Source organism: Balaenoptera borealis (assembly GCF_965194805.1).
Source record: "Balaenoptera borealis genome assembly, contig: HAP1_SCAFFOLD_486, whole genome shotgun sequence".
Lineage (NCBI taxonomy): Eukaryota > Metazoa > Chordata > Mammalia > Artiodactyla > Balaenopteridae > Balaenoptera > Balaenoptera borealis.
The window spans coordinates 379,950-394,945 of NW_028123711.1; the positions used below are offsets into that span (position 1 = coordinate 379,950).

At 46.8% G+C, this 14,996-nt stretch overlaps 1 protein-coding gene and 1 long non-coding RNA gene across 2 annotated transcripts in view; both read right to left on the bottom strand.

Moving 5' to 3' along the window:
- Positions 1-5,976, bottom strand: part of LOC309621477 — a 34,120-nt gene extending 28,144 nt beyond the window's left edge. Inside the window, exon 1 of the long non-coding RNA XR_014240041.1 lies at positions 5,844-5,976. This is a non-coding gene — a long non-coding RNA (uncharacterized lncRNA). The remainder of the gene's footprint in view (positions 1-5,843) is intronic.
- An 8,443-nt stretch (positions 5,977-14,419) lies between these two features.
- The window catches only part of LOC309621475 (uncharacterized protein), a gene marked incomplete at its 5' end in the record, with an annotated part of 59,484 nt that continues 58,907 nt past the window's right edge, over positions 14,420-14,996 (bottom strand). The window contains one exon of the mRNA XM_082408934.1: positions 14,420-14,585. Within this exon, the coding sequence (XP_082265060.1) occupies positions 14,440-14,585 (146 nt within the window). The remainder of the gene's footprint in view (positions 14,586-14,996) is intronic.

A 14,996-nucleotide genomic window follows, 5' to 3' on the forward strand; every position in this document is an offset into this window, starting at 1 on the left:
AGCCAGATCTCCACTTCAGCTGCTTCCTATCCAGGTGTTCTTGAGTGGGACATCACAGCAAGCACTGAAAAGAATTCTTCTTCACTCGGAGACTTTACTCTGGCACTCACTGACCGCCACACAGCTGCCTCCTCCATGTTTCTGGCAGCCCAGGATGATAAAACTTCAGACGCCAAGAACATGGTCCCTCTACATCCATCGCTTTCTGCCAGCCTTGCTCAGGGAACACCATCTCAGATTCCAAATCAGGGGCAGAGCCGCCTGTCACTTCCCTGCCAGGACGGAAGCCAGGTATATTACTATAACCAAGGCACACTGGGGTCTTTACTGTATGGAGAACTTGGCTCCTGCCCGCAATCCTACGGCTCGGCGTCATACACAGGAAGTCGGGCCTCTGGGCAACCAGAAATGGGAATGGGACTGAAGGAGATTCAGCCCACAAATATCCGACCACCAGCTTCCACCTCTGCAGTCTGCCACCCTGTGTCTGCTCAACGCATCACAGAAACAAGTTTTCAAGGTGAGTATAACAAACGCCAGAGAAAGTTGAAGAATGAGGTCGGCATTCAAAAATGGGGTCAAATCGACAGCTGGGAAGGGGTGTAGAGGCAGGTAGAATTTAGATCCTGAGCCTTTAATAACCACTACCTTCGCTCAGTGCCCTCTGTTTTTAGACTCTCTATGAGAACACCTAGGGCTTCCCTGGTGGCGCCGTGGTTAAGAATCCGCCTGCCAATGCAATGCGGGGGACACGGGTTCGAGCCCTGGTCTGCGAAGATCCCACATGCCGTGCAGCAACTAAGCGCATGTGCCACAACGACGGAGCCTGCATTCTAGAGCCCGTGAGCCTCAACTACCGAAGCCCACGTGCCTACAGCCCATGCTCCGCAACAAGAGAAGCCACCGCGATGAGAAGCCCGCACACCGCAACCGAGAGTAGCCCCCGCTAGCCGCCAACTAGAGAAAGCCCGTGCACAGCAATGAGAGACCCAGTGCAGCCAAAAAAATAAATACGTAGAATAAATAAGTTCAAACAGTAAATAAATACATAAACATAAATTACAAAAAAAAGAACACCTAATGCAGGTGGGAAGGTGGGAGGGCCACTGTAGAGGTCATCTATGCTACATGTACAAGAACCCCGAGAGCACACCAATCGGTACCACACTTTTCACTGCTGTAGCCGATCGTTCCCCCTGTACTGCCACACTGTAGCACTCCCTTCCCTCATCTACTGCTATAGTCTCTTCGGAAGGTGTTTCAGAACTCTTGTTATGTGAGTGCCAGTTGAACTGTCCTCACTTCCTTCATTTATACCAGGATTGAAGACCTTGTGGTCCGAGATCCTGTCCAGAGAGCAAGCAGGCTAAGACTCTGTCTTTGTTGATGTATTTCATCAGCAAGGGCTCTACCCCCTCTCCTAGTTCATGGTGTGACGTGTTCTTGGCCTCTCGGGAAAGTGGGGAGAATGGAAAGGACCCTATATGAGAATGCTAGGCTTTGTAAAACATTTCAGGTTTTTAAAAATAAGACTCATTTTGTATTGGACTTATAACAGTCCTATGAAATACAAAGCGAGCCGAGAATCAGCGACAGGAAAGGCTCACCAGTAAGAATTACAACAGTCACCGCTTACCTCGTAGCATAGGGCACTGTCCGTGATCCTTAAGAAGAGTTAGTAGAAATGCCTTGCCCATCTTGCCCCTGAACCCCTTGAAAGGTACACGACTGCTGTGTTGGTGTTTAGGGGGAGCATCTCACTTACCAGGGACTGACTTCTCCCTTGATCCCTTTGTAGGGATGGAGACCTCCCCCCTGGTGATGAAAAATTCCCTGGGATTGCAACCTCCAAGCCAGACGTTTTGTGTGACACAAAGTCAAGAACTCCCCAAGTCCTGCAGTAGCAGAAACAGCCACATACTTGAGAGTAACCCACCATCTGAACTTGGGGACATTTCAGTGACAGCTCCAGTCCAGAGTGCCAGGCGTCTCCTGGCCCTGCCTCCAGCTCCAAGCCAGGGACAAATAGAGAGTAAGCACGTGGATGATATCAAAACCAAGCTTTCAAAGCCTCTGGATGCCTACCAGATCCCAACAGAGAACCAAGATCCTCCACTACTCCCTTTAGGAATCCCTGATATTCACCAGCCGCTGGCCTGCACCGATCCCCTCAGCCAAGAGGAGCAGCCTGGTTCTGAAAATGCTGATCTGGGAGAGAACAGCCGGAGTCGTCAGGACCTAGGGACACTTGAAAATGGGATTGAACCTAGCAGTGGTCTTGCAGACATTACTACACTGGCGGAGGATATTCACCTTCCCCAGCTCTTTAATCCTTTGAAAGATCTTGATCAATCCCAAGGTCCCAACGTGATCAAAGCTAAAGACACCAGAGCCATTAAGGTGAATCAGGTGCAGGAAAAGCCAAGTGTCATAAAGGTTCCCTCTGATCAACCCAGGAAGAACAAACAGAAAGCCTCTGAGCCTATCAGTGGCGCTCCCAAGGCCAAAATCCAGCCAAAGAATCCAGAGTGCCCGTTAGGGGGAGAAGTGGTTATATGCCACGCTGCAGTCAGTGACAGGGCTCCTGTGAACACGGCCAAGCACTCTCAAGGCAAACCTCAGAAAGCTGCATCCAGAAAGATCAGCAAAACTAAGAGCCACGGGCAGGAAAAGACCAAAAGGACCAGAGGGAGAAACAAGGCTGAGGAGAACAAGCAGTCAGGGAACAAAGTCAAGGCAGAAGAGAAGCCAGCAATCCCCCACACGAAGCGAAAGGAACACCAAACTGAGCTTCTCCAACAGAGCTTTCAAAAGCCTCGAACCTCCCTTGGCGTGCGCATGCTGGAGTCTGTGAAGGTTCTTCATGCGCTGGGGAAGAAGAATGAGACGAAAACTGGGCGCTCTTCCTGTCGGCTCTTGGGAAAGTCAAGCAACCCCAAAGACCCCCAGCCACCCCCAGCTATCCAGCCATGGCGGCATACCCCACGTGAGGGGAAGGGTCCTGAGAAAACGCAAGTCCAAGCCCAGAAACCAGACAGCAGTGCTGAAACAGAGTGTCCGTCTCCAGCCCAGTATGAGCGGCCTCCTCCTGGGAAGGTCAAGTTGATACCTCTGCCTTTTTCTGCCTGGGACAAGCCTCAAGCTCGACCCGCTCCTCGGAGGCCACAGTCTCTGGCCTCACATCGGCCTGCTGGGGCTTACCGTGCCCAGCCTGGTTCTACTGACTCAGCTCAACCTGCTGCAGCCAATTCATCCCAGCCAGCTCCTGCCTCTTTGCCAGGCCCCGCCAAACCAGCTCAGCCAACTGTGACCAACCCAACCCAACCGGCTTGGCCCAACCATACCTAGCCTCGTGTCCCTCAGTCTGCTGCTCCTAGGCCTGCACCCTCCAAAACTTCATCTGGCGCTCCTCTCCAGCGGGAGCCTGTTCCCCCTGCTGTGAATAAGCGCCAGTCCCCACCCAAGCTCCAAACCCACTTTCTACTCCAAGACTTCAGCAAGCAACGAGTTCCATGGAGGGAACCCAACGTGCCTGAGCCAGTCATGTCAAAGCCCATCGAACAAGAGCAGAGGCCAGAGCGAGAGGCCATGAAGAGGCGGGCTCAACAACAACGGGAGAATGCTGCCAGATACACCTCTTCGGGCAAGCTGCAATTTTTCACCGAGAGGGAAAACGAAATGGAAATTGCCGACTACTACGGATACGTCAAGTGAGAGCTGCTAGGATTCTTGGTGCCACCTTGGCTACCAGCTGTTCTTCCATACACAGGTAAGACAGGTATAGAACTGAGTAAGTAAATGGAATACAATTAATAGACGAGTAACAAACCTTTCGAATTTTCAGATGCTGCTAACTGGGGCGTGAGAAAGGAAGGACTGAAAGTTGGATGGGAGAATGAAGGAAAGGGGTAAAAACTGAGCAAAGAGGAAGGAACTTGGCCCAGGGCTAGGAAGGCCAAAAGAGACGTATGGATTTAGGAAAGGAAGCAGGAGCGAGGATGAAATGGCAGAAGTAAAAAGCAGGGTCAGAGGTCTGGGTTGAAAGAACACAATTGGAGTAGAGTTGAAGGTGACAGAAGATGAGTCTAGGTTTACTAGGAGAAATAGAAAAAGTCTCTCGGGGACGCTGGCCTTAAGTCTCACAACCACCAGATAGGTATTTCAGAAAACAAGAGGTTCAGGACACATCTCTGAAAGGTCTGAGTTGCCTTATTCAGGTGTGACTGTAGTGGGGGAATAGGGAAATCTACCAGAGAAGTGGCTAGGGCTCAGAGTTATCCTAGGGGCAGCTGACGACAGGGGCAGAGCCAAGGGAACTGCTGGATCAGGAGGCCCACGAACAAAGCAGGGGCATAGCCGCCTGTCACTTCCCTGCCAGGAAGGAAGCCAGGTATATTACTATAACCAAGGCACACTGGGGTCTTTACTGTATGGAGAACTTGGCTCCTGCCCGCAATCCTACGGCTCGGCGTCACACACAGGAAGTAGGGCCTCTGGGCAACCAGAAATGGGAATGGGACTGAAGGAGATTCAGCCCACAAATATCCGACCACCAGCTTCCACCTCTGCAGTCTGCCACCCTGTGTCTGCTCAACGCATCACAGAAACAAGTTTTCAAGGTGAGTATACAGACGGCAGAGAAAAGTTGAACAATGAGGTCAGCATTCAAAAATGGGGTCAAATCGACAGCTGGGAAGGGGTGTAGAGACAGGTAGAATTTAGATCCTGAGCCTTTAATAACCACTACCTTCTCTCAGTGCTCTCTGTTTTTAGACTCTATATGAGAACACCTAGGGCTTCCCTGGTGGCGCCTGCCAATGCAGGGGACACGGGTTCGAGCCCTGGTCTGCGAAGATCCCACATGCCGTGCAGCAACTAAGCGCATGTGCCACAACGACGGAGCCTGCATTCTAGAGCCCGTGAGCCTCAACTACCGAAGCCCACGTGCCTACAGCCCATGCTCCGCAACAAGAGAAGCCACCGCGATGAGATGCCCGCACACCGCAACCGAGAGTAGCCCCCGCTAGCCGCCAACTAGAGAAAGCCCGTGCACAGCAATGAGAGACCCAGTGCGGCCAAAAAAATAAATACGTAGAATAAATAAGTTCAAACAGTAAATAAATACATAAACATAAATTACAAAAAAAAAGAACACCTAATGCAGGTGGGAAGGTGGGAGGGCCACCGTAGAGGTCATCTATGCTACATGTACAAGAACCCCGAGAGCACACCAATCGGTACCACACTTTTCACTGCTGTAGCCGATCATTCCCCCTGTACTGCCACACTGTAGCACTCCCTTCCCTCATCTACTGCTATAGTCTCTTTGGAAGGTGTTTCAGAACTCTTGTTATGAGAGTGCCAGTTGAACTGTCCTCACTTCCTTCATTTATACCAGGATTGAAGACCTTGTGGTCCGAGATCCTGTCCAGAGAGCAAGCAGGCTAAGGCTCTGTCTTTGTTGATGTATTTCATCAGAAAGGGCTCTACCCCCTCTCCTAGTTCATGGTGTGAAGTGTTCTTGGCCTCTCGGGAAAGTGGGGAGAATGGAAAGGACCCTATATGAGAATGCTAGGCTCTGTAAAACATTTCAGGTTTTTAAAAATAAGACTCATTTTGTATTGGACTGACAACAGTCCTATGAAATACAAAGAAAGCCGAGAATCAGTGACAGGAAAGGATCACCAGTAAGAACTACAGCAGTCACCGCTTACCTCGTAGCATAGGGCACTGTCCGTGATCCTTAAGAAGAGTTAGTAGAAATGCCTTGCCCATCTTGCCCCTGAACCCCTTGAAAGGTACACGACTGCTGTGTTGGTGTTTAGGGGGAGCATCTCACTTACCAGGGACTGACTTCTCCCTTGATTCCTCTGTAGTGATGGAGACTTCCCCGCTGATGAAAAATTCCCTGGGATTGCAACCTCCAAGCCAGACAGCTTTCCTATGGAATGACAGAGAACTTGTCAAGGTGAAACACCAGTCTGCGGGAGAAAGGGAGGAAGAGAATGATGGAAATCGTTTCTGGGAAACTATTTTTACATTATGTGTTGTTTGTTCCCGGTAAATAAACTGAAATCTTCTTAACAGTACAACAAAATCTAAACCACTAAAGCCAACAATACAGGAGTATAACGTTCGAAAAAAATTTCTTTGGCTGCGCAGCATGTGGGATCTTAGCTCCCCAACCAGGGATTGAACCCACGCCTGCTGCATTGGAAGCGCAGAGTCTTCACCACGGGACCACCGGGGAAGTCCCAGGACTATCACTTTTAAAGGAGAAGGTACAAACCCCTCGGTTCTATGAACTGGAGATTTTTAGTAAGAAGTCAATATATTTGTTGTTAGGCACATTTTATGTTAGGCTGTCTCCCTGCACAGGATGCAGGCGCCTTGAGAATGGAAGTCATATCCCTCTATAGTACGTCCCTCTTCTTTCTGCTTTGCAGTTTGCTGCTCCACTTGCTCAACCCCACCTAGTAATAACCTATACTTCCCTTGTTCCTGTTTTCCCATCTGGAAAACAGACAAAAGGCAACCAAACAACGCAAAGGTCTCAACAAATAAGGGATATCCAAAACCAGAGATGGCCAGAACTTCTGTACCCCTGATGAAATAGTCCTCATACAAAACCTGATAATCAAATTCCTTAATGCTAGGAATCACAGTGAAAAATAGTATCTGAACTGACTTCTGTCAGATGAGTGAGAACTAAGGTTAATTCAGTGTATCTGAAGCATAGAAAGTGAGGGCAAAAGTGGCACAAGATGGGACTAGAGAAGCAGAGAGGATTCTAGACCACGCAGAGTCTTAAAGGCCAACAGTGTGTTTTCTATTCTCAAAACAATGCTTGTGAGCGATGTTTATGAGCAACGTTCCAACTTGCTTTGAAGGTTTCTTGTGTGAAGAGTGGATTGGAAGGAAACAAGATATATGGACACTAGTTAGGACCTAATCGCAACAGACAGGCAAGTTCAGTATTAGGAAGTTGAGGAAGAGCTGGCTGACAGATTCCAAAGAAATTCAGGAGATGAACTGAAGCGGGCTTAATGGGGTAGGAGATGGAGGAAAGGAAGGTCTTAGGGAATTCAAGGGTTTACTGCACACATGAGCAAAGTCTCAAAATTAATCATTTGAACGTACAGAGGCGGATCTCCCAAATGACACCGGTTAGGAAGCAACGGTACGCCCTTTAGAATTCCTAGAGACAACACAAATCAACTGTTTCGATGGAAAATTCGGCGGGACTCTTGATTTCCATGGGAATACAGAGAAAAGAGACACTGATCTGGCTTGCAGGTATATTTAGGAAGCTGTTAGCCGGACATCACCTACTAGTATCATGTAAGTAGGCCGTCCGAAGTAGGAAGCTTAGGGGAAAAACCTGGAGGAAAACTTAAAAGCTTAAGCCACACCTCTACACTACACCACCTTTCACAATTTCTTCTCAGATAAGCATCATCCCCATCAGTGAAGAAACTCGTACCTCATAATAGGAAAAACAGGCCTAAAGATTCAATGTGTGTCTTGGGAGGTCCCATCTATGCGATATCTTCCTGGGACCAGAAAAGGCCCCAGGAAGATCAATCTCTGCACCCCTGAAAGCTTACCACCAAGGAAAATGACTAGGTCCATAGATTTCCTCCCTCAAACCAGCTTACCTCACACATAGATCATTAGCAACTCCGCCCTTACTCACATTATCACAGTCACAAGAGTGGTTAGGGAGAAAAGCACTAACCAGGGGAACTAAAACAGAGGCAATCCAGGCCAAGCTGGGCTGGTGGCAGATATCTTGCTCCTTACGCTCGGGTGCATAATGCGACTCACCACAGTGCCTTTTTCACAGACCCTTTTGAACGTTTCTCCACAGAATCCAACAGCTCAAGTCAGTTCATGACGCTTCAAGGTCAACAATCGTCAAGAGAAAAACATGCAATATGTCTTACAATGTTGGATTCCTTACAAACAGGACAAGGAGATAACCATGTAGACAAAACCAGAGCATTTGAAAACATCTGTATTCTACAAACACACCAGTGAATGCTATAAATAAGGTACTATGACATAAAACAAAATGAAAACTAGATGTGAGACTGTTCTCTTCAGTGTACAGACTTCATGGCAGTTGCTGCACACTATCTAGCTACTTAGATCTTTAACTCTCTGTTCTGTTAATACCAAATGAGGCCCAAGTGTGTCAACCTGTTTCCCACAGAAACCAAAAAGTCTACATGCATCTCTTTTCTCCTGTGCCCTTTCACCTTACCTGCTCCCAATTCTCCACCAACGTCCTCCTCTTTCTCTAATTATTCTCCTCTTCATTTTGCTTGGCCTTGCCCCCAAGCATGCAAGACAGAGAGTCCTAGAGGTCCAAGATTCTAGAGTGGCTGTTTGCAAGGCGGAGGAGATTACAGTAGCTGCCACACTGTATATACTTCTGTGCAAAGAAAAAGGGACAGTGTTCAGAATGTCTCTCACATATAACAAGAGCTGGAGATGGCAGGATACCTGTGTGGCCCAAGGAACTAGAGCTAGCAAATTATGGGCCAAACAATTGCAACCAAAGGCTGGAAGAGGAAAGGTCTGCAACCAGCTCTGTCTCCTAGCTCTCTGGTATTTGCTGCCAACGGGCAGAGTCTATTTCGTGAAGCATCAAGCACTGAAAAGAAGACTCCTGCTGCTGGAAGTTGACAGGAAGTAACGTCCAATGCAAGATCAAGGCTTGTCCTCGAAGCAATGCCCATAATGGAAGAAAAAAAAAAAAAGAGAAAGCGGAAGAGAAATGTTAAGTCGCACGTCCAACCTGGCCCCCAGCCTAGCCCAGCCCAAGGAAGGTAGGAGTCAAGGAGAAGAAACTAAAAGAGAAGAGCCTTGGACCACAACATTCTCCACAAGGTACACTCAACAAACTTCACCCTACTCTTGAACCAAGTTACAAAGAGAGCTTCTTAATCCCTACTTTGGCTCCTTAAAAGCTGCTATCAGTTCACTCATTAGACACATCTGATTTCAGAACAACTGTAATAGTTCAAACTAGATGGCTCTTTCCTTCCTAAGGATTATTAATTAAATAAGATCTATATAGCTCTAAGTATATGATACATAAAATAGAATACTCTGTAGAATATAAGTAACTCTTAGTTCAGTGTATTAATGAACGTCTGTAAGAAATGTGGCAATGATTTCCCTAATGGAAGAGCCTGGGGGAGGTAAATCTGTCTTCTAGGATTTCCTCCCCAGAGCTCAGAAACTCAGGTGTTGTTTTAGCTCTCCTACACTCTCTTCACCCAAGCCCGCCTTCCTGTTGGGGATCGGACCTCCCTATTGGCTCTCTCATACCTTTCAACTGCCTGCTTTGTGACATCACTCTCCTACCAAACCTACTACCACTTGGTAGAGCCTTGGGGTTTCCGTGGAGCTGTTTGGACCAGTAACCAGTGACCTCTGTACTGGACACGTGCGCCGTTCAGCTGCAGCCACTCAGACATCCTCTAGTGTTGTCTCCTCATCCCTTGTACCTGCAGTGGATGCTTCCTCTTCTCTGACCATGTCAGGTAAGAAAAGAAACTTTGGAAAGTTTTGCGTTCGATTTCTTTTGCCCCTAAATTGAGTAGGAGATTCAAAATAGCATGGAATAATGAGGGAAAGTATTGAACTACAAGTCTGGAGACCTAATTTCACTTTTGACTTTGACGTTTACTATCTGTGTGACTTTGGACAAATCACTGGCTGTCTCACAAAGCCTGTTGCTTTCCTTAACTGTTACGTTAGGATACCACATTGGGTTGATCACTCTGATCCCCTTCTTTTCCAGTATTGAGCCTTAAAGGGTACCCATGTAGAAAACGAAATCAGACACTTCTCAAGAGTGTTTCAACAGAAACATAGAAAAGCCAGGGGACATAGAAAACTAGCAATATATACCAAGATGTTTCATCTCTAATGGTCTCCCTCCACTAGGATTTCGACTAGTTGAAAAGAGAGAATAGGGAGAGAGGATGGAGAGTACTGGGCTCTACAGGGAGGCACAGAGTCGAGCGTAAGGAAGTTTAGGATGGTTTTCATTAGCACAGGCCAACAGGCACCAAGAGATGGGAGAAAATGTAAGAATGAAGAGGGAAAGCATAGAGGAGCTCTCAAGAAAAACGGAGTTTGCAATGGAATGCTGATGGGAACCAAAGATTTTCAATTAAAGCAGAAACAGCACAGAGGGAAACCTGCTCAGAGCAGGGCAAAACCAAGTTGATGGTAGCAAACCCTTACATTAACAGACTAAGAAGGAAAGTAAGGCCAGAACAGGGGATCACCGGGAAAGGCAGCTTATCAGAAAAGTCATACTCCGTTTTCTTTCTTTTATTGCCTCTCTGAATACAGTTGGCCACTTGACAGTTTTGAATATAAACATTTTAGAAATACGTTTTAGAAATGATGCCTCCTATAAACAAGCAACCACAGTGGTTATCTAGGGGGCTGCTTTTCAGTGTTTTATTCTTTCTAATTTTTAAACTAGGTAGACATTTCACCAATTCAACATTTTAAGTGATATCTTCTAAATTGAATCAGAAGGACTATTTTCCTTGGTGTGATATGTAGGTTCTAAGGCAAGGCTGCTTTTCATTTTTACAGTTATTTCCTTCCTAACACAGAGAGCACATTGATCAACAGCCATCGTTCGCTTGTAGAGCTTAGCTACCGAAGAAGAAGAAGAAGAAGAAGAAAAAGTCAAGCCCCACATCTCTAATTCCCCCCACTTAGGGAATTCCCTGGCGGTCCAGTGCTTAGGACTCGGTGCTTTCACGGCCAGGGCCACGCGGCGCGGCCAAAGAAACAAAACAAACAAACATCCACGTTTATCGAAAACCATATTGTGGAGTCCTGTGGATTTTCTTACATTTGAAAATCTTTTTTAATTGGATTCTAGGCATGATGGTTTTTTGAGGTTTTGGGATGCCATCTTCTTGGATGCTGAAGATGATTCTAATCTAAGTTCTAGGATAAATCCAAAAACCTTCCTGATACATTTTAAGCTTCCTTTCTGCTTATTATATAAGCTATATTCATTGAAATATATATTTCTCCTAGGCTTAATACCTCTTACTTGCTGGGTAAAAATATGAAGGAGCACAATAATGAAACTCTTTTACACTTATTATTTTGCTGTCTGCTTCGTACCGGTTTTCATTGAAATACTTGTCTATATGTGTTGTGGCTACCTATACATGCACATTTATTGCATTCTGTTGCTTGTTATGCATTTTTTACTGACATACCTTCTCTGTCTGTATGCATTGGCTAGGAATTCATTCACCTCTATCACCTCCATCGTGTCTTCTGGTTAATAGTATTCACTAAAATAGAGTGGGCAAAATTCACTTTCATAATATTGCATGGATGGTACAGAATGCCATTTGTTAGTAAATTCATTAGGCTTCGATACTTGCCACATACCCCAGTTTTCATTAATATCTATGGATTTCTTTTTCGTTAACGTAATATGCTTGTCATGATTTTTCTTTGTCTTTCTAGAACTTATTGTATCTTCCTCCATATAAATCATACGCAATAGATCAGCTTATTCATCTATTAATTATTACTGCTATTATTATTGGTGGTGGTGTTATAACCACTTTACAGGTGAGGAATCTGAAGTAATCAGATAACTCTTCCCTTTCCAAAAGCACTTAAGAAATCCACTTTCGGGTAATCATTTTGAGGTAGGATGAGAAACCAGGCTTGAAGAGGGCAAAAATGACTCTTTCAATTCACCAGTTGGACTGAGCTGTACGTCACCTCTAGGTAATAGCGTGGGAACTGCACAAGCAAAGGGAGACACTGAAGACGACAATGGTAACAGCCGTACTGTTTTCTAATGGACAAAAAAAATGCCTATATTATAAGTTCTATTTCTCCTGCTTTCTGGCAGTATCATGCTCAGAGTGGAGTCCTGGCAAGGAAGTCAGGATACTTAGGTTCTGAAACCTGGTAATGATACTAACATAATGAGAGAACTTGAACAAGTCAACCCGACCTCTCTGAGCCTCAGTTTCCTTACTCACGAAATGAGACTGAGAACATCGAAGTTCTCTAAGGGCCTCCTAGTTCTAAAATGCTTCCAGTCTAGGAAATAGCATAGAAGTCAATACGAGTGCAGGCCGAAGGGAAAGACAGGGCAGGGAGAAGGTTGCTTCCAGCCTAGAGAACAATCTCTGAACCACACCACTTGGCTCTTCTGCCCGTCTGTGCCCAAGATGGGAGCACAGGCAGTGAATAGAGAAGAGTGGAAAACTGCTCAGTCCTTACAGCCATCATTAACTGTCTGATTTTGGGTTTCTCAGGAAGTAGTGATAGTAGAGGTGTCCTGATAGCAAGAACCTTCAGATGATGCCGTTCCTCAAACGTAGTGAGAATTTCTCAACCTCCCTGAGTTTTTCATGACCCTCTTGTTCTTACAGAAAATTTCCAACATCCATCTCTACTTGGAACTCTAAATTCTCTGCAGCATTCTCCTCCTGTGGTGAGCAATGCAACTTCCCTAACACGAAGTGTCTGCAACTTCTCCAGAGTCTCTGCCCCTGCCGTCAGTTCGGCATCGGCTACTGGTACCCCTTTCCAGACACTCATGGGTAGTGCCTACCTTTACCAACATTCTAGCACGACTATGTTATCTGGAGTTACTGACCACAGCCAGATCTCCACTTCAGCTGCTTCCTATCCAGGTGTTCTTGAGTGGGACATCACAGCAAGCACTGAAAAGAATTCTTCTTCACTCGGAGACTTTACTCTGGCACTCACTGACCGCCACACAGCTGCCTCCTCCATGTTTCTGGCAGCCCAGGATGATAAAACTTCAGACGCCAAGAACATGGTCCCTCTACATCCATCGCTTTCTGCCAGCCTTGCTCAGGGAACACCATCTCAGATTCCAAATCAGGGGCAGAGCCGCCTGTCACTTCCCTGCCAGGACGGAAGCCAGGTATATTACTATAACCAAGGCACACTGGGGTCTTTACTGTATGGAGAACTTGGCTCCTGCCCGCAATCCTACGGCTCGGCGTCATACACAGGAAGTCGGGCCTCTGGGCAACCAGAAATGGGAATGGGACTGAAGGAGATTCAGCCCACAAATATCCGACCACCAGCTTCCACCTCTGCAGTCTGCCACCCTGTGTCTGCTCAACGCATCACAGAAACAAGTTTTCAAGGTGAGTATAACAAACGCCAGAGAAAGTTGAAGAATGAGGTCGGCATTCAAAAATGGGGTCAAATCGACAGCTGGGAAGGGGTGTAGAGGCAGGTAGAATTTAGATCCTGAGCCTTTAATAACCACTACCTTCGCTCAGTGCCCTCTGTTTTTAGACTCTCTATGAGAACACCTAGGGCTTCCCTGGTGGCGCCGTGGTTAAGAATCCGCCTGCCAATGCAATGCGGGGGACACGGGTTCGAGCCCTGGTCTGCGAAGATCCCACATGCCGTGCAGCAACTAAGCGCATGTGCCACAACGACGGAGCCTGCATTCTAGAGCCCGTGAGCCTCAACTACCGAAGCCCACGTGCCTACAGCCCATGCTCCGCAACAAGAGAAGCCACCGCGATGAGAAGCCCGCACACCGCAACCGAGAGTAGCCCCCGCTAGCCGCCAACTAGAGAAAGCCCGTGCACAGCAATGAGAGACCCAGTGCAGCCAAAAACATAAATACGTAGAATAAATAAGTTCAAACAGTAAATAAATACATAAACATAAATTACAAAAAAAAGAACACCTAATGCAGGTGGGAAGGTGGGAGGGCCACTGTAGAGGTCATCTATGCTACATGTACAAGAACCCCGAGAGCACACCAATCGGTACCACACTTTTCACTGCTGTAGCCGATCGTTCCCCCTGTACTGCCACACTGTAGCACTCCCTTCCCTCATCTACTGCTATAGTCTCTTCGGAAGGTGTTTCAGAACTCTTCTTATGTGAGTGCCAGTTGAACTGTCCTCACTTCCTTCATTTATACCAGGATTGAAGACCTTGTGGTCCGAGATCCTGTCCAGAGAGCAAGCAGGCTAAGACTCTGTCTTTGTTGATGTATTTCATCAGCAAGGGCTCTACCCCCTCTCCTAGTTCATGGTGTGACGTGTTCTTGGCCTCTCGGGAAAGTGGGGAGAATGGAAAGGACCCTATATGAGAATGCTAGGCTTTGTAAAACATTTCAGGTTTTTAAAAATAAGACTCATTTTGTATTGGACTTATAACAGTCCTATGAAATACAAAGCGAGCCGAGAATCAGCGACAGGAAAGGCTCACCAGTAAGAATTACAACAGTCACCGCTTACCTCGTAGCATAGGGCACTGTCCGTGATCCTTAAGAAGAGTTAGTAGAAATGCCTTGCCCATCTTGCCCCTGAACCCCTTGAAAGGTACACGACTGCTGTGTTGGTGTTTAGGGGGAGCATCTCACTTACCAGGGACTGACTTCTCCCTTGATTCCTCTGTAGTGATGGAGACTTCCCCGCTGATGAAAAATTCCCTGGGATTGCAACCTCCAATCCAGACAGCTTTCCTGTGGAATGACAGAGAACTTGTCAAGGTGAAACACCAGTCTGCGGGAGAAAGGGAGGAAGAGAATGATGGAAATCGTTTCTGGGAAACTATTTTTACATTATGTGTTGTTTATTCCCGGTAAATAAACTGAAATCTTCTTAACAGTACAACAAAATCTAAACCACTAAAGCCAACAATACAGGAGTATAACGTTCGAAAAAAATTTCTTTGGCTGCGCAGCATGTGGGATCTTAGCTCCCCAACCAGGGATTGAACCCACGCCTGCTGCATTGGAAGCGCAGAGTCTTCACCACGGGACCACCGGGGAAGTCCCAGGACTATCACTTTTAAAGGAGAAGGTACAAACCCCTCGGTTCTATGAACTGGAGATTTTTAGTAAGAAGTCAATATATTTGTTGTTAGGCACATTTTATGTTAGGCTGTCTCCCTGCACAGGATGCAGGCGCCTT